This window comes from Mauremys reevesii, linkage group 25 (assembly GCF_016161935.1).
Source record: "Mauremys reevesii isolate NIE-2019 linkage group 25, ASM1616193v1, whole genome shotgun sequence".
Taxonomy (NCBI): Eukaryota; Metazoa; Chordata; order Testudines; family Geoemydidae; genus Mauremys; species Mauremys reevesii.
Genome location: NC_052647.1, coordinates 21,536,957 through 21,559,459, shown reverse-complemented (window position 1 = coordinate 21,559,459; position 22,503 = coordinate 21,536,957). Strand labels below are relative to the sequence as shown.

Sequence of the window (22,503 nt, the reverse complement as noted above, 5' to 3'; positions counted from 1 at the left end):
CCTGCGCTTCCAGGAGGCTACGGGTTGAAAAGCTGCTTATCACACACTGAGCTGTTCCACTGCCCCTGCCGTGCCCCTGAGCCGCCCCCCACCTGGGGGCCAGGCTGGGAGCTAGGTCTGGTCTGTGGCGAACGGAAGTCCCTCCCCAGCCAGCTGTTCAGGGTCCCCCGGGTCTCAGCCTTGTGGAAGCCTCAGTGCTCTGTGGAGACCCAGCGGCCCTCGCCCACCTCGGGGAGGGCAGGCGTGTGAGATAGAAGCCAGGGGAAGGGTCGGTCCCTGCAGCCCTTGCTGCCCAGGATTGAAAGGGACGGCTCCGCGGATGAGCTTGGCTCCTGGTGGCTGGTGTCTTTCCCAGCCGTGAACCCCTGGGCCTGTTTCCCTGCTGCTGGGGGCGACGGACGGGAGCGGGGTCTGGCTCTTCCAGGGTGACCTTGATGTTTGCCTTCCCCCAGACATTGGCATCGGGGCTCCCTTCGGCGAGGACGCGCAGCAGGGCACGGTGTACGTGTACAACGGCCAGGCAGGCGGGGTGAACGCCAAGCCCTCCCAGGTCCTGCAGGGGCACTGGCCGCACAGCCGCTCGCCCGACTTCTTTGGGTTCGCTCTCCGTGGAGCCAAGGACCTGGACGGAAATGGCTACCCAGGTGAGGGCTGGTTCCGGGCGAGACTTGGTACCACCCCCTGTGACTGCCTGGCCCTCCCAAGTGCCCACGGGGGGTGGGGTGTCAGCCACCTGGTCCCCGGGAGACACGGCCAGCATCATGGCTCTGAGCACAGGTCGTGCCCAGTGCCTGAGCGGGCTGCTTGGAGGCTGCACTGCTCCCTGTCTCCAAGAGGAGGCGCTGTTCCTGGCAGGCTCCATTCCCTTGCCAGCCTGTCTGTCTCTCCATCCCGGGTTGCCTCTGGGCTCCCTGTTCTTGCCTCCTGCACCCTCCCCTCCCCCAGTTCTAGCACTCAGTGTGCATCTGGGACGAGTGCTGCTTCTAGCGCCTCCTGCTGGGATGCGATGCCCGGCTCCCCCAAGGGGAGAGAATCCACTCGACATCTGCTGGGCTGGCGCAGCCTGGGTGGGCCCCTGGGCCAGGCTGAGGTGCTGCGGGATAGCTTAGTGCCAGTTGGGATGGTGCTGAGTGCCGTGGGATAACCTGCCACTCACCTGCCCCCCTTCCTCCCACCCCCCTGGCAGCGAGCTCCCTGCTCGCTCCCCCTGGAGCAGACCCCGCCCCGTCCCCCTGGCAGCGAGCTCCCTGCTCGCTCCCCCTAGAGCAGACCCCGCCCCGTCCCCCTGGCAGCGAGCTCCCTGCTTGCTCCCCCTGGAGCAGACCCTGTCCCGTCCCCCTGGCAGCGAGCTCCCTGCTCGCTCCGCCTCGTGCAGACCCCACCCCATCCCCCTGGCAGCGAGCTCCCTGCTCGCTTCCCCTGGAGCAGACCCCATCCCATCCCCCTGGCAGTGAGCTCCCTGCTCGCTCCCCCTGGAGCAGACCCCGCCCCGTCCCTCTGGCAGCGAGCTCCCTGCTCGCTCCCCCTGGAGCAGACCCCGCCCCGTCCCTCTGGCAGCGAGCTCCCTGCTCGCTCCCCCTGGAGCAGACCCCGCCCCGTCCCCCTGGCAGCGAGCTCCCTGCTCGCTCCTCCTGGAGCAGACCCATCCCGTCCCCCTAGCAGCGAGCTCCCTGCTCGCTCCCCCTGGAGCAGACCCTGTCCCGTCCCCCTGGCAGCGAGCTCCCTGCTTGCTCCCCCTGGCAGTGACTCCCTGTTAGCTCCCCTCTGGTGCACATCTACCGTCCCCCTAGCAGTGAGCTCCTGCTCGCTCCCCTGGCACAGGGGATGCACAGCACTGATGGAGCCCTGCCCATATGCTGCTTCCCCTTCTCTGTGAGCTCTGACTCCTAGGGGTGTTGTCCTGCCGCGGGGTCCAGCTCATCTGTGTGTGTGTTTGCCTTGCAGACCTGATTGTGGGCGCATTCGGAGTGGACACGGCCGTGGTGTACCGGTAGGCGCTGTTCCTCTCTGTGGGCTCTTCCCTGGGGATTTGGGGGCCGGTTCCGGGAGCCCACACCGCATGGGTCAGCAATGCCAGGCTTGCCCTCAGCCACGGGTTGTGGGAATCTAAAGGCACCGCTGCCCCAGCCCACCGGGGCCCTGTGCCCACCTGAGCGTCTGCCCCTGCCCCCGGCTGGAGGTTACCCAAGCGGCGGTCCTCTCCAGCCAGCTTGGAGTTCATTTGCTAGAGTGTCAGTAACATTGGGGGATGGCATGGGAGCCAGCCTGAGCCACGGGCATCCCCGGCTCCTGGCTGGCATCGCTTTGGCCATGGTGGGGAGGGGAAGCGGCTGCTCTGGAGGATTCCTGGCTGAACTGGAGCAATCTGGGGCCAGATCCTCTTTGGTGTGAATGGCCCAGCCCCATAGAAGCATGGGGCTGATTGAAGCCAGCCGGGGAGCCAGCCCCTCTGCCGGCAGAAGAGGCAGCGTCCGAGCTCACTGGCCCCATTTCCCGCCACCCCTTTGGGGTCAGCCCAGTCCCGACCCTGCTTCGGTCCCTCCAGGCTGGGAATGTAGCATGTGACCATCTTCCCTGTCGTTCCTGGCCCCTGCCGCCCCACACAGAGGCCGCCCCATCGTCTACGCCAGCGCCTCCCTCAACATTTTCCCCGCCATGTTCAACCCTGAAGAGCGATCCTGCACGCTGGAGGGCACCGACACCCACGTGGCCTGGTAGGTAACGCGCCCCCTTCGAGACCTGCCCTGCCGGGGCTCAGGGCCTCCGTCCGAACAAGCGCCGCTTCCATAGGCTTCTGACGCAGCTGGCCTGGCTGTGAGGCCCGGCTGAGGTGACTGGCTGTTGGGTTCTTCTCTTCTTGTCCTGCACAGCCGCGTCTGTGGTTAAATAGCTGCTGCATCCCACCCCAGAGGTGGCTGCACTGCAGCTTGGGGTGGCGGGGGGGGAGCATTCCCTGTGCGTACCGTGCACGAGAATCCGGCAAACGGCCCCAGCCCCGTCAGAGGAGCTAAGCGGGTGGCGGGCGAATAGCGTCTGCTTTTAGCCTTTTTTATGAACTCAACTGCTGGAGCTGGGCTCACTGAAACGCTGCCAATGAACTCAGCTCTGGGGACAACCCCCCCAACCCCCCCGGGTGTAACCCCATGTAGCTGGTTGTGGCGTGTGTGAATTGCCCCCTGCGGCTCGTTGGTCTCACTCCAGGGGGCTGGGGGGGGGTGTTAATGTGGCCCGGGGCTGCTGGGGGTTTGTTTATAACAAGCTATTTATCCGTTGCTCAGCAACAGGGGCTGGTGGCCGCCTGCCCTCCCCTTCCATGAATGAGCGATTGTGAGGCTCTTGCAGCCGGCTGGAGGGAGCTGGGAGACTGGCTGTCCCGCCAGGAACCCGGGCTGCGGGCCGGGCGGCTAGGGGGAGGCAGCTTCAGGTACTGGGGTGGGGCGGAGGGGGATCAGCACTGGGGGTGGGGAGGAAGTCAGCATGACAAGGGGTGGGGCGGCAGGAAGGCCTCAAGGGGCCGGTCAGGTGCTGCTCCTGAGACCCCTCTGTGCTGTAGCAGCCCCCCACCCCCGCACCCTGGGAAGCGTTTGACCTGAAGAATCCCCTCGCTCTGATTATGATCTTGCTCCCACCTCCCGGGGTTTGCTTGCCTTGGTGTTAACTATTAACTGGAGCTTGCTGGTGGTAGCCGCTCACAGCTGCACTGAGGGCAGGGTCCAAGATAGGGACAGGTCAGTAACTCCATGGGGGGCTGGAAACGGGTGTAGGGAGAGGTCAGTTACTCCAGGGGGGGCTGGAAGCGGGTGTAGGGATAGGCCAGTAACTCCATGGGGGGCTGGAAGTGGGTGTAGGGAGAGGCCAGTAACTCCATGTGGGGCTGGAAGCGGGTGTAGGGATAGGCCAGTAACTCCATGGGGGGGCTGGAAGCGGGTGTAGGGAGAGGCCAGTAACTCCATGTGGGGCTGGAAGCGGGTGTAGGGATAGGCCAGTAACTCCAAGGGGAGAGGCCAGTAACTCCATGTGGGGCTGGAAGTGGGTGTAGGGAGAGGCCAGTAACTCCATGGGGGGGGCTGGAAGCGGGTGTAGGGAGAGGTCAGTAACTCCATGGGGGGGGCTGGAAGCGGGTGTAGGGAGAGGTCAGTAACTCCATGTGGGGCTGGAAGCGGGTGTAGGGATAGGCCAGTAACTCCATGGGGGGCTGGAAGTGGGTGTAGGGATAGGCCAGTAACTCCATGTGGAGCTGGAAGCGGGTGTAGGGAGAGGCCAGTAACTCCATGGGGGGGCTGGAATCTAAGGGCTGTTTGGAAGCGGGTGGGGCCCACTGGGAGGCCGCAGCCCTGGAGCTGTCACTGGCTCTGGGGTAACTGAAGATCCCAGGGTCTGGGTTCAGGGCTCCAGGGCTCTCCCCAGGGGCGGCTCCAGGCCCCAGCACGCCAAGCACGTGCTTGGGGCAGCACGCCGCGGGGGGCGCTCTGTCGGTCGCCGGGAGGGCGGCAGGCGGCTCCGGTGGACCTCCCGCAGACGTGCCTGCGGAGGGTCCGCTGGTCCCGTGGCTTCGGTGGAGCATCCGCAGGCACGTCTGCAGGAGGTCCACCGGAGCTGCGGGCCAGGCGACCGGCAGAGCGCGCCCCGTGGCGTGCCGCCATGCTTGGGGCGGCGAAATTGCTAGAGCCGCCCCTGGCTCTCCCCTTTGGGCAGCCCAGGTCTGGTAGGAGCACAGCTTGTGGCCATAGCCCCCATGCCCATTCCCAGCCCTGCCAGTGACTCTGGCTGGATCAGTTCCCTGCTCTGTGCCTCAGTTTCCCTGTTGCACCATGGGGAGGGCATCTCTCTCCCCCCACCTTCCCAGAGGGGTGGGTAACTAAGGGGAGGGCAGAGCATGGGACTTGGGGTCAGGACTCCTATGTCCTGCTCCTGGCTCTGCCACTGACCATCTACACTGACAGTGAGTTGCTGGGTCCGTGCAGGCTCCCGCGCCGTTGCCCCCAGGGTGGGTCAGCTCTGCCCCTGCGCTGGGTCTGGCAGGGCCCTGCCAGGTGTTGGCCTGCCCCACGCTCATTGCATGTCTCTCTCTCTCTCTCCCGTCTCGGCAGCATAAACCTGAGCTTCTGCCTCAACGCCTCGGGGAAGCACGTGCCTGACTCCATCGGTGAGTAGCGAGCTCAGGCGCCGGTCAGAGCAGCCGGGAGCCCGGTGCTGCCTCTGATCTTCCCAGAATCCCCTGGTCTGGGGAGTCTCACTGTCCCGGGGCACGGGGGAGCCCGTGGGGACGTGTCCATCCTACTGTGGGGTAGGTGAGCGAAGCAAGGTCAGGGCGTGGGTGGGAACCCAGGGGGCAGCGCATACTGCTGTGGGTGAGCCAGTAGGGGGCACTTGTCCCCCTAAGGACAGGTGGCTTCACGGTTGAGGCACTGATCCTACACTCAGCTGTTCTGCTCCCTTGGCGCAGGTCACGTACCCACTTTCCCTGGGGGGCTGGAGGTCAGTTTGTCGCTGTCCATGAAGTGCTGATAACTCACTGTCAGTCATTTATTATCTGATTGATTTCTGAACCAGTATCCCAGCACGGTGGTGGGGCGCTGTGCTGCAGAGAGTGGGGTCGGGGCTCAACAGGGGGCGCTCTCCCTACACCGTTGATGCTGACCCCAGTGTGGCACTTGGGGACACGGCTGTGTTTCAGATGAGATGTAACACTGAGGTCCTGGCTGTTTGTGGGTATTAAAGATGCCCTGACTTGTTTTCGTATGGTCGGGGTGACCTGTTTGGTGACCTGTGTCCTCGTTCAGTTCAAACTTGGGTAATTTCTTTCTGCCTCTAAATTCCCCTTAATTCCAGTGAGACACAGGATTCATCTTTACTTCCAAAATGCTTTGTAAGGTTGCTATGCGCTGTTAAACAGCTGCTGAGCCCCGCCCCAGAGCTGGCTGCATGTCAGTGGTGGATGAAGGGCTCCCTTCTGAGGCTAGCTGGTGCCTCTGTGAAGCGGGGGGGAGGGGGAATTAGCGGGGTGCTGTCAAGGCCTGGAGCCGTGACTGCAGCGCTGCCCTGGCCCCTGGGCTTTCCACTCACCCTGGCCTCCCCCCCGACAGGGTTCACTGTGGAGCTGCACCTGGACCACCTGAAGCAGAAGGGGGCCGTCAAGCGGGCGCTGTTCCTGCACTCCCGCCAGCCCCACCTGGCGCAGACCATCCAGGTGCACAACGGCGCCCTGGAGAAGTGCAGGGAGATGAAAATCTACCTCCGGGTAAGTGGGGCCAGCCCAGCCGAGAGCCGCAGCCCGGCACTGGGGTGACCCACCTGATCCCCAGGGGGCGCAGAGCCAGCCCTCGCCCGTGAGGCGGGTACAGGGGGCTCGCTGGGGAGGCTGGCAGACCCCCCCACACTGCCCCGAGCTCTCACGGCCACGGAAGGTCTGCGCTGGCCAGGTGCCATGGCAGTGGGGTGCCCGGGGGTCCCGGCCAGCACCAGTCCGTGCTGCCCCATAGCACTCTCTTCTCTCCCCAGAATGAGTCGGAGTTCCGCGACAAGCTGTCCTCCATCCACGTGGCGCTGAGCTTCGGCCTGGACCCGCGGGCCCCGGCAGACGCCCATGGGCTGCAGCCCATCCTCAACTACCTCACCAAGAGCTACATCGAGCGGAAGGTGCGGGAGGGGTGGGGGACGGGGGGAGACTAGGGGCTGGCGCCGCACTGCCCGGGCTCCTCTGTGGCGGGTGCTGAGGGCTCCCTGCGGGAGGCTGGCATGGTGGCAGGGCCTGGCCAGGGGTAGGGGAGCCCCAGCTTGGATCTCAGAGCTGGGTTGCCAGCCTGGCTTTGTCTGCAGGGCCAGGCCCTGGGAGGGAGGGATCAAATTGGGGCCCCCAGGGTCATTTTGCAGGGGCTTTTCTGCCACTGTGCCCTTGGGAGGTCCCGTGGAGCCAATCTCACCGCGAGAAGGTGCCTCTCCCCAGGTTGCAGGCTCCTTAGCACCCCCCTTTGGAGCCCGCAAATCAGCGCCCAAGTGCTTCCCACCCTGGTCTGTCTCCGACTGGCCCTGGCACTGGGGGTAGGGCAGGCAGAAATGGACACACACATACCCTGCCGCCAGCACTGCCATCCCCACCCCCTGATCAGGAGCCTGATGCACTAGTGGAAGTGATGGTGCCCAGGACGTTCCCCATGTGTGCGCACCAGGGGTCTTGGCTTTGTGGTCCCCCAGCTCTCTGTGGGGCCCTGGCTGGCTGTGCTGTTCCCCGCCCCCCCAGCCCCATGCCCCAGGAGCTGAGGAGCAGAGCACTGGGGCAGGGCTTGGAGTGCTAAGCTGAGCAGCTCCGTGGTCTGCACCACGCTCTGGGGTTCACCCTGTGCCACCTCGGTCGGCGGGGGGAGAGCAGTCCTGGGGCATGGAGGCTGCTGTCACTATAAAGGCAGCAGGGGAGGGATAGCTCAGTGGTTTGAGCATTGGCCTGCTAAACCCAGGGTTGTGAGTTCAGTCCTTGAGGGGGCCACTTAGGGATCTGGGGCAAAATCAGTGCTTGGTCCTGCTAGTGAAGGCAGGGGGCTGGACTCGCTGACCTTTCGGGGTCCCTTCCAGCTCTGTGAGGTAGGTATATCTCCCCTGACCAAGGGACACAGGTTGGAGGGCTGCTCACACCGACCCCCACCCCTTCTCTCTGACCCCCAGGCCCAGATCCAGCTGGACTGTGGCGAGGACAATATCTGCGTCCCCGACCTGCAGCTCGACGTCTTTGGGTAAGGCTGGCGGGAGGCGCCTCGGGCAAGGGCAATGCCGGGGGGCCTCTGCAGTGACCAGCCCAGAGCATGGGGTGAGCTGTGAGCAGCAGCCCTGCACTGGGGGTGGGGGTCTAGTGGTGCTGGCTGGCAGAGACAACTGGTGCCTGCTGATGGCAGGGCACAAGTTAAAGGTTCCGCCCCCCAATAACTTGAGTCACCCCCGCCCCTCACCCAAAGCCTAGTGGCCCCTCCCTGCAGCTCCCAGCTGTTTGCTGCTCCCTCCGGCCACAGCTTGCAGCTCACCAGCTCCAGAAGCTTCCTCAAAGGGAAGTGGCCTGGCTGGCAAACCCTGGAAGAAATCGGGGGGGGACACATGGGGCCCCCCCACGCATCGCATCACTTCTACAGGCTGGGAGCTTGGGCTCCTGGGTTACATCCCTAGCCTCCAGCACCCTGCCCAAGGCTCAGTGAAGGGGCCATGCTGGGACCGGCACTGAGGATGGTCTGGGAAGCCTGGGCATAGGGCGGCCCCCAGCAACCCCCCTCAGGCCGAGGGTGCGGAGGGCTGGGAGCGAGGATCAAGGCCAGCCGCCCAGGTGGATGAGAGCGGGGCACTGTGCATGAGTTGCCAGTGAGGGGGCGCAGTTAGGGTGAGGGAGGGGCAGTTAGCGCTGGGGGCAGGGAGGGGGCCATGAGTGATGCTCTCCCCCGAGCTGAGTTTCTGGGCTGCAGCTGCATCTTTTCTGGGTGCTTGCATGTGGCAGAGGCCCTGGGGAGTCTCTTTTCCCCACCACAAGGTGAGACTGTTCCTCAGGGCACCCGCTCCCTTGGGCTTTGGGGCAGGCCTGCCCAGATCTGGCTGGGACAGTGCAGGAGTGGTGTCTGGGGGGCCTGGCTCAGGTACCCTACAGCAGGGTGCCAGCCCCCCCCCATCAGCTTCCTTTCCTTCCACCTCCCTCCCTCTCCCCTCTCCTGCTGCCGATGGTGCCCTGCTCTCTGGATCATGGGGTGTGAGACGAGAGCTTCCCACTGGGGGTGGGGCTGGGCAGTCCCCAGAGGCCCCAGGTCAGTGGGGTGGGTTGGAGAGCGCCTCTGTCTAGAGCGGGATGGGAACTCAGGGACGCTGGCTGGAGTGTCCCCCTCTGCCCTGGACCTGCTCCAGTTTCTCCCTGCCCCATGGGCCTGAGGCGGCTGGATCTGGTGTGGTGCTCACCCACCTCCAGGCAAGGCCCAGATGTGGTGAGAGGAGGGCAGGAGCTGATGCCAGCCCCTCCCTCGCAGAGCTCTGAGCCCAGCCTGGAGGAGGCCTGTTGCAGTACCCCGGCTGCGTGGGCGACGTGACACCCCCTCCCCCACACACATGGCCTAACGCAAAGCAGCTGCGCCCGCATATGGAAGCCCTTAGCCTGGCGCTGAGTGTAAGCGGAGCTGGGCGGAGCTCAGGCAGCGCTGGCACAGCTGTGTGAACAGCAGGGACACCCCCCACTAGCTGGTGAATGGGGGCTCTGCCTGGGAGGCGCTGTGCAGGCGAGTCCTGGCCGTGCCATGCCGGGGCGGGAGGGGCCGTGTCTCCGGCTGTGCCCGCTGGCTCTCATGCCCGTTGTGCCCTGCAGGGAGCACAGCGTGGTGTACCTGGGGGACAAGAACGCCCTGAACCTGACCTTCAATGCCCGCAACCGCGGGGAGGGTGGCGCCTACGAAGCCGAGCTCTACGTCATCCTGCCCGCCGAGGCCGACTACTCCGGGGTGATCCGCAGCCATGGGGTAGGTGGCAGAGACGCCTGGGGATCGGAGCACCCCGCGAGCAGGCCCTCTGCTCTGGGAGCGATGCAGGCCCCAGGGACGTTGCTCCTGGCTGCTCCCTCGCCCAAGTCCCTGGCTCGGGGCTGTGGCTCCTTGGCATGGGCCCCTCAGTGCCGGTCTGAGCCCCCGGAACAGGGTGGCCAGGCATGTGCTGCCTCTGAGGACGGGACTCCTGCAGGGGAGCTCAGCGGTGCCCCCGCTCCCCACAGCAGGGTGGTACAGGCAGAGGGCCCGGTATCTCCTCTCCCCTCCCGTGCAGACCCCCTCCCCCTGCAGCCCTGCTCTGATCCCAGCTTCCTTCCCCTCCCGCGCAGAACTTCACCAACCTGAGCTGCGCCTACGAGTCGGTGAACCGGACTTACATGGTGATCTGTGACCTCGGCAACCCCATGAAGTCGGGCACCAGTGTGAGTAGCTGTCCCACACCTGGAGCACCGGCCACTGCCGCCCTCACTGGGCAGTGCCCTCTGCCCCTGGGAGTGGCCACCTATCCGAGACCTGCTCTGCTGAGAGGCCAGGCAGGCCTGCTGGGTGCCATGGCACTGAGGCGTCTGGCCATTTCCAGTGGGCATTGGGGAGGGTGGGGTGTTGGGGTGCCAGGCCTGGGGAGGCCCCTGGGTTTGGGTGTGGTTGGGTGCTAGGGCAGCTGGGGAATGGGGGTGCGGTGCCAGGGCAGCAGGGGGCTGGGGCAGGCAGGGAATGGCCGTGGGATTTCCCTTTGTCCCCAGTAAAGCTGCTGCTGGGAAATGCCAACTGGCCCAGCAGGGCGACTCATCACAGTCGCCCTAGCCAAGGCCAGCAGGGGTGTCATTCCCCCCGGGTTTTGTGGTAGCTGCCTGCATGTGTTGGAGTTGCTGAGGGCCCAGCACCCCCATATGATGGGGCCGGGGGCATGTCAGGGGTGGGCAGAGAGCTGGGCTGTCACGGGGCAGGGGGCACATTGGGGCAGAGGGGAGGGCAGGGAGCTGGGCTGTCATGGGCTGGTGGGCACATCGGCGGCGGGTGAGCAGCTAGGTCCTTCCAGGGAGCTGGGAGAATGGAGCCATTAACCCTCCTCTGTCCCCCAGCTCTGGGGGGGCCTGCGCTTCACCGTCCCCCATCTTCGTGACAAGAAGACCATCCAGTTCGAGTTCCAGATCCGGAGGTAATGCCAGGCATCCTCATCCCCTCCGTCCCCCACACACACACTCTGGGACCCGCCCTCCCCAGCTATGGGGTGGGGTCAGGGCTCCCCACTCCCATACCCCCATTGCTCCCTCAGGGAGGATCCCAGACTGGGCCACCCCCACCCAGGAGCCCAGATGCACCCAGTGCTTAATTTGTAATGAAAGAGGTGCCGAGGCTCAAGCAATTTTTTTACATTCTTAACTGATGTGGCAAATCCAGAGGTGGCGGGGCTTTGACCGTCCGGGCCCGGAGGTGGTGGGGCTCTGGGCCTGGAGGCGGCGGGGCTCTGACCGACCGGGCCCGGAGGCGGCGGGGCTCTGACCAGCCGGGCCCGGAGGCGGCGGGGCTCTGGGCCTGGAGGTGGTGGGGCTCTGACGGGCCAGGCCCGGAGGTGGCGGGGCTCTGACCAGCTGGGCCCGAAGGTGGCGGGTCTCTGACCGGCCGGGCCCGGAGGTGGTGGGGCTCTGGGCCTGGAGGCGGCGGGGCTCTGACCGGACGGGCCCGGAGCTGGCGGGGCTCTGACCGGCCGGGCCCGGAGGCGGCGGGGCTCTGACGGGACGGGCCCGGAGCTGGCGGGGTTCTGACCGGCCGGGCCCGGAGGCGGCGGGGCTCTGACCGGCCGGGCCCGGTGGTGGCGGGGCTCTGACCGGCCGGGCCCGGTGGTGGCGGGGCTCTGACTGGTGCCAGGGCTCTCCCCACGGAGTGGAGCAGGGAGCCATGTGGGGGCAGCAGGGAGCCGGGCAGGGGAGCAGGCTGCTCCATGACGCGCTCTGCTCTCTCCACAGCAAGAACGAGAACAACTCCCACAGTGAGGTGGTGGCGTTCCCGCTCCGCGTCGAGGCCGCCACCAGGGTCTCCTCCCACGGGTGAGTGTGCCCGGCCCCAGCCTCCCTGCAGTGCCACAGCCCTGAGCCAAGGGGGCCTGGCCTTGGGCGGGGGGGCCCAGCACTCAGTCCAGTCCTGCTAGCTGCTCCTCTGTAGCCCCCCCAGTGCCCCTCCAGCAAACACCCCCCCTCCCCCAGTCACTAATTCACATCCTGCCCAGGCCGGCAGGGAAGCCATGGCCCAGCTGTGGCTGTTCTGTGGCCCCTGCATGACGCGAGCTCAGCAGCTCTCAGCGCAGCTCGCCAGTGGCCCCTCGCTGCAGAGGCTGTCTGGGCTGCGGGGACTGATCCCCAGGGCCAGCAGCCAGTGACCGTCTGTGTCTGCCCCGCAGGGTCTCCAAGCCTGAGGCCGTGTCCTTCCCCGTCTCAGGCTGGAAGCCTGCCAGGAGTCCAGAGAAGGAGCAAGATGTGGGCCCCGAGGTGCAGCATGTGTATGAGGTGGGTGTCATACGCAGCGCAGCTCCCCTGGCTGGCAGCATCGGGGCAGGGAGCAGCGCCATCCCCCCTGCAGGCTGGGTAGGAGCAGTCCAATCTTCCAGCCCCTCTGCTGGGGGATATCGGGGGGCCATGGGGCCAGGACAGGTTGGGGAGGGGGGTTCTTTGGGGCCAGTATGGGAGCAGAGGGGCTGCCTGTGGGGCTAGCCCTGGGGGCCCATACTGAGAGGGGATGTTTTGGGGGGGTGCGCACTCCACCGGGGCACTCCCTCCAGGCCAGCTGGAATGCCCCACTCCCTGCTTTCTCCTCTCCTCTCGCCTGGGGGTCACGGGCACCGAGGCCACTGCACAGCCAGATGGGCTGCCCCATTCCCGGTGGGACACTGCAGACTGGCACAGACCCTCCCCCTCCCTCTCCTCCCCTGCAGCTGGTGAATGAGGGTCCCAGCACCATCAGCCACGGGGTCCTGGAGCTGAGCTGCCCTATGAGCTTCCAAGGGAAACCGGTGATGTACGTGACCCGCTACTCGGTGCCGGCCAACTGCACCTCCAGCCAGCCCGTCAACCAACTGAAGCTGCAGGTGACTGGGACACAGGGCTGGCCCCGGCCAGGGCGAGCCTCTGGGTGCTGCGATGGGCTGGGGCTCTCCACTATGGGGCAGTCCCCTAACCACCCTGTCTGCACAGGGTCCCGTGGGCCCTGGTTACATTCGCAGGGCAGCAGGGGCTCAAGTTGGGCCAGCCAGGGGCTGAATCCGGGCTTCCAGGGGCTGGAGGTTGGGTGGGGGGTGGAGTTTGTGTCGGGAATCACAAAAATTAGTGAGTTGGGCGGGGCAAGCACAGAGGAGGTGAGAACTGCTGAGAAACCTGCTAATGCCCCAGTCCGGCCCCGCAGCCCCTGCTCTAGCAATGACCGATGGAGTTGAATTGTGTCGTGTGTTCCTGTGAGGGGGATGCCACCCCATGCCCCTTCCTGGCTCCTGTTGCCGTTGTCGCGTTGCCTGGAGCGGCTCGTGAGCGTGAGTGCCGAGTCAGGGCAACCGTCAGAAGCAGGGCAGACGCCCCACGCGGGTGGTATGTTCTGTAATTCGATTTCACCAAGCCAGTAACAACTGTGAACTCCAGGATCGCTGGACCACGGAGTCACAGACAGTCCCCTGAGGCTCTCCAGTCTGTCTTGCCACTGGACTTAACAATCACACACCCCAAAAATCACACCACATTCAGGCTGGGGCCAGCCCCAAGGGACCAGTCACTTACCCCAGGTCACCTGGTGCTCTGGCTCCTACTCCAAAGACAACAGCTGTAGCCAGTTCTTTACTTAACTGTCTAAAGGTTGATTAACTAGGAAAAAGCAATGAGAGAGATTTACAGGTTAAAGCAAGCAAATGTACACACCCCACGAGTTACCATCTCAGTGTCTTTGAATCCCCTGGGGATCTCTGGCCTCAGTTTAGAGTCTGGCCCTTCAGAGTTCAAATGGCCAAAAAGACGCCTTTTCTTCTTGTCAGGAATGTCGATTCCCTTCCCCCAGAGTTCAAGATGACGGGCTGAGTCCATGTGCATGTCCCCTCTTCCTGGGTGGAAGGGAGCGATCAGCAAAGTCTTTTGTTCTCTGACGTACCGCAGTGGTTTGTCTGGTGTCTGTTGGCAGTTTCAAAGCAAACACTTTTACATTACAGAGCAGCCCCTGAAATCTTACCTTATACCATGGGACCCAGACATTATCAGTGAGATGAATACATGACTCCTGGGGGAATTCGGCACCAAAAAAAATTAAAATTCTGCGCAGAATATTTTAAAATTCTGCAAATTTTATTTGTCAAAACAACAGTATAATCAGATTAGTTCCACTATTTTGGTAATTTATTCCAAAACACCTGTCAGCAAGTCTGTCTAACAATACAGACAACAACAAAACATTTCCTGAATGTTTTTGACAAATAGATGCCTTACTAGGCATATTACAGAACTTTGAGTAATAATTCATATTTCCTGCCCTCGGCAGAAGCAGTGCAAAGGCTGGGGGGAGTCGGGGTAATGGAGGAGCTGAGGGAGAGGGAAGTAATTGCTGGGAAGGAGCCTGGGTGTGAACTTGGAGGGTTGTTAGGTGTGGGTAGGAAAATTATGGGATAGGGTTTTTTTCTTGGGGAAGGGGGATTGTTAGGGAGCCTTCCCCGTGCAGACACTGGCTGACCCCTTCCCGCCATGTGTCCCTGCACCCTCACTCAGCCCCCCCCACTCCCATTCAGCCCCTGCTCCAGTCTTCCCCTCCACTAGCCCTTCTGAATCCCAGTCTGTGGGCCCCACCCAGCAGCCCCATGTGCCACACACTGTCCATCCCCCCCATAGCCCATGGCTCCTGACCTGGCCCCATAGGCAGGGCGCTGCAGGAATGCAGCCTCTTCTCTTCCCTATCTGCAGCTGGGGCTGCTCCCATCCTGGAGCAGCTGCTCTGTTCTGGTGCCTCAGTGGCCGCTGGTGGGCAAAAGGCATAACTGCAGCACTTCTCAGCAGAATGTATTTTCAGCTGAGAAAAAAAATCTGCGTGGCACATGAATTCTGCGCGTGTGCAGTGGTGCAGAATTCCCCCAGAAGTAATACATGCAGCGACATGCAAGCATTTCATAGCGTCTAGACGCTAAAAACATTCTTATAAGACTAATAACTATTTTCAGGAAAATTAACGTACAGGTGACCTGGTCTGGTCTCCAGCTACAAGGCCGTCAGTCAGTGCCTGCAGCCTGGGCAAAGGCTGGCATCTCTCTTGCAAGGGTCACAGCTGGATTGCAGTCAGAGGGGTTGGCAGCTGTGAGGCTGGTTAGAAGTGCTTGCCTTTACCAGCGGGGGTGGGATCTAGCGCGGGCCTTGCAGGCCTGGCATCCCCCCCCCTGCCCCTCCCTTGCACAGGACATGTGGGGGACCACGTGAAGGTGACTCTCTCTCATTGGAATGTGTTTGCAGCTGGAGAAGAGTCCCACCACCTCTCCCAGCCTGGAGCAGCATTACCTGCAGAGACGGGACGCGGCACGGAGCAGTGGGGCCTCCGGGAGCCCCCACACCCTGGTCAGTGCTTCTCTGAACGCTGCACACCCCAGGCCAGGGGTCGCTGATCTCCGCATGCAGCTGCGCCCAGGGTGCCTTGTGACTGCAGGGGGCGCAGTGCACAAGAGTCAGCCTCTGCCTGGCCCTGGGAGTGGAGAGTCGTCAATAGGCACCCACTCCCCAGGGCCTACAGGCCTGGCACACATGGGCAGAGTGTTACCTGTGTCCTTGCCCTGTTCTAATTCAGGAGCGTTTGGTGCACCCAGTCCCCTGCCATTGCACCTGGATTCAGATACTCCTCCCATTCCCACGCAGCACTGCTGTGTGCTGTCCCGCCCCAGAGGTGGCTGCATTCTGGTTCTGCCGTTGCTACCAGCCTCCTTTTCCATGCAGAGCCTGGCGCCAGCGATGGTCGCTCTGCCTTTCAGAATGCCGAGGCTAACCCCGGTCACTGGGCTCTCGGCCTGGCCTGTCTCTGCCGAGCCCCCATTCCTGGGGCTGCTTGCCAGCGGCTCAAGGTCTAATGGTGGAGATGGTCACTTCTATTCCGCTGGGCCCCAGCCCCTGCTGTGTCACTGACCCGCTGTCCAATGGCCTCTCCCCACAGACGTGCCCCGAGGCCGAGTGCTTCCAGCTGAGCTGTCAGGTGGGGACGCTGCAGAGGCAGCAGCGGGTCAGCCTTTGGCTTTACTTCCGGATATGGGCCAAAACTTTCCAGCAGGTGAGTGCTGCTCTGCCCCCTCCCACCTCCATCCCCCAGCTCCCTGCCCCCAGGGCAGCCATGTCTGGGAGGCCCCACACATGCTCCCCATGCAGGCCTGGCCTGGGGCCTCCTGCGTCGCTGCAGCCAGCCCTTCTTTAGCCCGTCCGTCCCCTCCGGCCCTGCGTGGCTCCCCCGTTTGCCAGTGTTTGGCAGGCTGGGGCGGGGCTCCCTTTCCCTGCTCTGGGCGGGGGGGCTCCGCCCTCTGTCTGTCTGTCTGCACGGAGGCCCCACGTTGCAGCTCCCACTAGCTCGGCCCTGCCCTGCCCTGGGGTCTCTCTAGGATTCTCCCCCACCGCCCAGGGGAGCCATGACCCAGATGAGCTCCCCGAGTCTCTGCAGCATCCCAGGGCACCTGTTGCTCCCTCCCCACCAGGCTCTTTGCTCAGACCCTCCTACCTGGGCAGGGTAAATGGGGTCTCGCCCCCTCCATTCTTCCAGACCAACTCGCGAGAATCACCCTGGGTGGCGTCAGCTGCTTCCAAGGATTGCGGCAATGGGCGGGTGGCACCAGCCTGCCCAGCCCCCGAGCAATCCCCAGCAATGCACCTGCCCACCCAGCCCCCGCCCAGTCTCCCAGCAATGCACCTGCCCGCCCAGCCCCAGCCCCCAGCAATGCACCTGCCTACCCAGCCCCAGCAATCCCCAGCAATGCACCTGCCTGCTTAGCCCCCCAGCAATACACCTGCCTGCTCAGCCCCCCCAGCAATGCACCTGCCTGCCCAGCCCCCCCTAACCCCCCAGCAATGCACCTGCCTGCCCAGCCCCCCCAGCAATGCGCCTGCCTGCCCAGCCCCCAGCAATGCACCAGCCTGCCCAGCCCCACCCAGTCCCCAGCAATGCACCTGCCTGCCCAGCCCCCAGCCCCCAGCAATGCACCTGGCTGCTCTGCCCCAGCAATGCGCCTGCCTGCCCAGCTCCCACCCAGCCCCTCAGCAATGCACCTGCCTGCCCGGCCCCCCAGCAATGCACCTGCCTGCTCAGCCCCCCAGCAATACACCTGCCTGCCCAGCCCCCCATCAATGCACCAGCCTGCCCAGCCCCCACCCAGCCCCCCAGCAATGCACCAGCCTGCCCAGCCCCCCAGCAATGCACCAGCCTGCCCAGCCCAGCTATCCCCAGCAATGCACTGGCCTGCCCAGACCCACAGCAAGCGCCAGCTGGGCTCCTTTCTGCCAGCCTGTGTCCAGATGTGAGGCGATATCACCACCTGGTGGCCATCCCAACCCCTGCGCTCCCCCAGCTCCATTGCCTGTTGCAGCCCCGAATTCACGTCTGTTTGCCCAGGCCAGAGCCCAGAGGCCCCTGACTGCAGCCCGGCCAGCTCGGCCTTTCCCTTCTCCTAACCGGAGCCGGGATCCCTTGGCTGTGCCTGCATCTGGAGTCACCTGAGGCAGCTCTTCCCGGTGCGGCCCCAGCCCTGCCGTTGTGGCAGCCCCGAGGCTGGGAGCTGGAGCTGTTGCGAGCTGCCCTTGGTGCCCGTCGGGCCTTTCCAGCCAAGCAGGGTCAGTCCTGGTCAGTGCTGAGATGGGAGCCCGGCAGGGAGCACCCAGGGTGGGCAGGGAGCACCGGGGGCCGCTCTCCCCTTACTCAGTGCTGACCCCAATGTAGCGGGGGGGTGGGTCTAGGCTGCAGTGTGTGTGCCCCCAGGGTGGGCATGGCTGTGCTGCAGGGGCAGGCTGGGTGCCAGGGGGTGGGGGGCTGACGGTAGTGGGGGGGCCCCTGCTGGCCTGGCTGCTGGGGCTGCTCCAAATGCCCTGTGGTTCCAGCTAAATGCAGGATTCTTCTCCATGCCGTGCCCTGCCCTGTGGGGTGGGTCATCTTCCCCCCGCCCCCCGAGGTAGCTGCATCTCACAAAGCCCCTCCAGGGCTGTTAGCTGATCTCTGTGTTACCAGCTCCCACGGGGCTCACTGGACCTGAGGCCGACAGAAGCAAAATGCCCCGGGGCCATGCCTGAGCTCCAAGGGCTGATTGCTGGCAGTGCCCAGCGCTGTCCTGAGCCAGCCCTCGCCCGGCTGCGCCGGGGCACCCACTACTGTCCCCATGGCCCTCATCCAGCCGCGCCGGGGCGCCCGCTCTGTCCCCAAGGCCCTCATCCAGCTGCACCAGGGCGCCCGCCCTCTCCCAACAGCCCTCTCCCAGCCGCGCCGGGGCGCCCGCTACTGTCCCCATGGCCCTCACCCAGCCGTGCCGGGGCACCTGCCCTCTCCCCGTGCCCCTCACTCAGCTCGTCGGGGCGCCCGCTACTCTCCCTGCGGCCCTCGCACACCCGCGCCGGGACACCCGCTACTCTCCCCACGGCCCTCGCCCGTCCGCACTGGAGCGCCCGCCCTCTCCCCATGGCCCTCGCCCGGCCGCGCCGGGGTGCCCACTACTCTCCCCGCAGCCCTCGCCCTGCCGCGCCGGGGCGCCCGCTACTCTCCCCGCAGCCCTCGCCCTGCCGCGCCGGGGCGCCCGCTACTCTCCAGATCCTGTTGCTGTACGTTGCCAACCTGCCCTTCTGGGTTTCCCTGCAGAAAGAGAACCAGCCCCAGGCCCTGCAGTGCGAGGCCGTGTACCAGGTCCGCAGGATGCCCTACAAGATCCAGCCCCAGGATTACCCCAGCGAGGCCTTAAAGGTTAGTGGCTGCCCGTGGGCCATGCAGAGCGGGTGGGGCTGAGGGGGGCACACAGGGGGCGCCTGGGGCAGAGTCAAAGCCCAGCCCAGTCCCTGCGGCAGGATCCCCCCTGCAGGCCCAGTGTCCAGCTGAGAGTGTGTGGGGCAGAGCTCCTTCCCCTGCCGCTCCAGGCCTGTCAGCCGTCAGGGCCTGACTGCTCAGCTCTGTAGCACAGGGCGTGGGACCAAGCTCTGGGCCCACATGGGGGTCAGGAGAGCAGGCTGCCGCGGGCAGGGGGAAGCAGGAGGGTGTGGGGGGAGCCCAGCCCCCGGCTGCTGTCTCACCCTCCCCATCTCACGGCGTTGGCAGGTGTCCACGGCGATTCAGTGGGTGAAACCGGAGAGCAGCCACGGGGTCCCGCTGTGGATCATCATCCTGGCCATCCTGCTGGGGCTGCTGCTGCTGGCACTGCTCATCTACGTGCTGTACAAGGTGAGGGCACGGGGCCGGGGTGCGGGGGGTGCCCAGCAGCCTCCGGAACCAGCCCTGGGAGCACAGGCCGGGCTGTCCCCCGCGGGTGCGCTGCACCGGGCCGGCAGGCGTCCCTCAGCTCAGCAATCTCACTGCAACATGGGCCATCAGTGCCAGCTTCCCGGGGCATGCAGCTGGGGAGCAGGCGCCTCTCACTGCCCATGGGCATCCGTCCCTCCCCAGGCAGGGAGCAGGCACCAGCACCATGCAGGTCCTGAGCCAGCGGGCTGGGGCCTCCGCACCTGTGAACAGCCACCAGCCTCCGGTGCGGGGCCTGCCCTCTGCGAGGAGGGAGCTCTCCGCAGGCTGGGATAGAGGGGCAGCGCCAGGGTGGGGTGATGCCAGCAGGGACATGGCAGGCGAGGGTCACCCAGGAGTTACAGCTCTGTAGCTTGGGGATCAGTGGTTAGAGTCGGGGGGCTGGGAGTCAGGACTCCTGGGTTCTGTGCCCAGCTCTGGGGGGGGAGTGGGGTCGAGTGGCTGGAGCAGGGGGCCTGGGAGACGGGGCAGGCGCTGTCAGTGCCCGTGCCCGTGCCAGTGCTGCCTTGTGCGCTCACTGCCCTGCTTCTCTGCCTCTTGTCTCTGCAGCTGGGGTTCTTCAAACGCTCCCTGCCCTACGGCACGGCCATGGAGAAGGCTCAGCTCAAGCCACAGGCGGCCTCAGAGGCATAGTGGGGCCAGGGCCGCCCAGCTGCTCTGCGCGTCTGGGCTCTGTCTGTCTGTCTGTCTTGTTTGCTTTTGCCGGCGTGGCCGCCTCGGAGCGGCATCGGGGAGGGGCGGCGCGGCCTGGCACAGCAAGGACGGGCCGCTCCCAGCAAGCTCGCCAGTGGGGCAGAGACGGACCCAAGGAAGCCCCACCGTGGGGGGGCCCATGAGCTGAGCCCCCAGGACTTCAGCAGCAACTGGAGAACGCCCTGCCTGCTCTGTGCCCATAGGGGTGGCATCTCTGCCTCCTCTCGGCACCAGGCCCTGGCAGCCGCCCACTGCCCTCGGCGGGCGCCCCAGCGGGTGAGATGCTGAGGGCTGCGCTCTCCAGCCACGGGCAATACTTGAAGGCTGCTGGGAGGCCCTGCTGGGCTCTGCGGCGCCGTGGACTCCTCCCGCGGCACAGCGTGACGTGCCGTCCCTCCGGCCGGCCGGGTTGGCACAGGGTCGTGGAGTCTGAACAGGACAGTTTACAAGCTGCCCGTCCACTCAGACACGCCCGGATAAGCACAATCACCCCATGCAGCCACCGCCATGGAGCTGGGTGGGACTTCCTGCCTTCCCCAGCCCACTTCCTGTCTGAGGCAGCTCCCCCGAGGACATGATGGACACTTCCAGCCAGGGGTTCTCGGGGCCACACTCAGCGATGCCAAAGATTGCAGTATAGGAAGCCGAAGCCATGGCCCGCCAGCTGCGCCTGCCCCAGCCCTGAGCTCGCAGCCCGGCAGTGGGGCAGGGCGGCCCCGGGGCTGCGGCCAGGATTCTGGGCTCTCCAAGTGCAATAAACCCGTCGACGTCAGTATTAATCTTTTTAATTATGATCAGGAATTTTCTCGTGTGGTTGGAGGTCTGGCCCAGGTGCTCCCCGCTTTGCACTGACCCCACGCTGTAGGGCCAGCCCCCTCCCCCGCTCCATCCCCCCTCCCCTGCAGCCCCGCTCCCAGCGTCTCTAAGTTATTATGTTGTCTCCTGTCTGAAATCTGGGGGTGGCCCCGAGCTGGCCCTGCGCTGCCCTCCGACGCTGGCCCTCAGGGATGGCCGGGCTGCATTGGGCGCAGCCTGGCAGGACCCCCATGGGGAGCGCTGGGTTTCGCCTGGCGTTCCTGGGCAGCTGTCTGCAGGCTGGGCAGACTCCATCATGGAGAGGGGGTGCCAGAGCAGCCTACTCCGCGGGCTCTGCCCCATTGCCCCCTGGGCCGGCTGCCCCACGCGCTGGTGCCTAACCGGGAACCTGGTCTTGCTCCCAGACGGCACTAGCCATTCTCGGGGGAGGGATGTCTGGGGGGGCAGCCGTTGCCCTGGCGGACCAGCCCAGATGCCAGGTGCCAGCAAACAGGACAGCCAGGCTGCTGGAAGGGCCGGGCCATGAGCTACCGTGCAGCCGAATCCTCGCCCGGAGCCCCCATCCCGTCACTGGGATCCCGGGCAGCGCACCCTTCTCAGGGCTGGGAACCCCTCGCTCTGCCGGGCTGAGCCAGAGCCCTGGGCCCTGCCCCTACCTCTCCCGGGGCTGGGGGCGCTCAGGTGAGACTGAAGCTTGAGCTGTGACTCGTGCTCCCGCAGCCGCTCTGGGGTCCAGGCCTGGCCGTTGCTGCCCCAGGGCCCGAGAGCTGGCAAAGTGGGGACCGAGTCTCCATTCCTCTCTCCCGCAGGCCATGGGCAGGGGATCGAGGGCGGAGTCCCGGTGCTGGGGGTGGGGCTCTGGCAGCTGCTGGATTCTCACTGGAGCATGGCCCATTGGGATCAGGGCTCCGCGGCCACTCCCAGGGCAGGTGCAGCAGCCGAGAGTCGAAATTGCACTACAGCCAGCAGCCCCTGCCCAGCCGGGGTGTGTGTGTGTCTGTCCCCTCTTCTTGGTATTTATCCTTCCACTTTATATTGGCTGTTCCAAACAGCCGCCCATCTCACACACACACCACCCCATGGGGGCAGATCCCAGCTCAGGAGGCCAGAGCCCTGGTGCCCCTTGGTGCTGTGTACTGGGGGGACGGTCCTTGGGACTGGGGCCCTCCCCATGGCAAACACTTTCCCCTCTTTGTTCAGTGTTGATTTGCTGTTGGTTTGAGAGAAGTGGGGGGAAGGGTTGGAAATTTTTGGTGAATGGGGGAAAAAAACAGGTCGTTTTCCCCCCCTGCTCGAGGGAAAGTGAGCAGGGGGTGGGGGAGCTGTTATCATTAATTGGTTGGGGGGGATCCAGCTTCCTGCCTCAGGGAGGCGCTCACTCTCTATTGTTATTTTATTATTAAATGTGTTCTAAAGACTCTTCCTCGCCTGGTCATTGATGGCTGCACCTTGGTCACCCTCGGTTGTGATTAGTGGGTGCGAGCAGCATGGCGTGCACTGGAGAGAGGGAGAAAGGATGGGGATGTGTGTGTGTGTGTGTGTGTGTGTGTGTGTGTGTGTGTGTGTGTGTGTGTGTGTGTGTGTGTGTGTGTGTGTGTGTGTGTGTGTCCGCTACCACCCCCTGCTGGTCAGGATGGGGACCTGTGTGTGCATATGCACCAGAGCCCCCTGCTGGAGCACATGGGACTGGTGTGTGCCACTGCCCCCTGCTGAACAGGATGGGACTCACGAGTGTGGCCGCATGTGCTACTCCCCCTGCTGGCGAGTGTGGGACCTGTGGCGCCGTGTGCACCAGCCACTCAGCAGCCCCGGCTCCCTGTACAATCCACGTGGGGAGAGAGGAGCCTAAGAACGAGCTCCCCAAACACCAGCCCGCTAGTCAGCTAAGCCAGCCAATAGCAGAGACCAGTGAGGGCAGGGGGGGTCCTCTCAGGGGCCCAGATCCAGGCTGCAGGGGGCGCCTGTCTCTGCTGGCCACTGCCCAGAGCCCCTCTCCCAGAGTCCAGCCCCAAGCCGGGTCTTG

The 22,503-nt window shown here is 64.8% G+C and overlaps 1 protein-coding gene across 2 annotated transcripts in view; it reads left to right on the top strand.

Moving 5' to 3' along the window:
- ITGA5 (integrin subunit alpha 5) overlaps nt 1-21,898 on the top strand; it is a 54,971-nt gene extending 33,073 nt beyond the window's left edge. For both annotated transcript variants that reach the window (XM_039514583.1, XM_039514582.1), the window contains exons 13-30: nt 453-644; nt 1,945-1,990; nt 2,607-2,714; nt 5,091-5,146; nt 6,087-6,241; nt 6,502-6,639; nt 7,660-7,727; nt 9,323-9,473; nt 9,827-9,919; nt 10,580-10,656; nt 11,465-11,545; nt 11,896-12,001; nt 12,427-12,579; nt 14,963-15,064; nt 15,651-15,764; nt 18,321-18,422; nt 18,771-18,893; nt 19,521-21,898. In XM_039514583.1, coding sequence (XP_039370517.1) covers nt 453-644; nt 1,945-1,990; nt 2,607-2,714; nt 5,091-5,146; nt 6,087-6,241; nt 6,502-6,639; nt 7,660-7,727; nt 9,323-9,473; nt 9,827-9,919; nt 10,580-10,656; nt 11,465-11,545; nt 11,896-12,001; nt 12,427-12,579; nt 14,963-15,064; nt 15,651-15,764; nt 18,321-18,422; nt 18,771-18,893; nt 19,521-19,604 — 1,949 coding nt within the window. In that variant the 3' untranslated portion in view covers nt 19,605-21,898. The remainder of the gene's footprint in view (nt 1-452; nt 645-1,944; nt 1,991-2,606; nt 2,715-5,090; nt 5,147-6,086; nt 6,242-6,501; nt 6,640-7,659; nt 7,728-9,322; nt 9,474-9,826; nt 9,920-10,579; nt 10,657-11,464; nt 11,546-11,895; nt 12,002-12,426; nt 12,580-14,962; nt 15,065-15,650; nt 15,765-18,320; nt 18,423-18,770; nt 18,894-19,520) is intronic.
- Nucleotides 21,899-22,503: the final 605 nt, after the last annotated feature.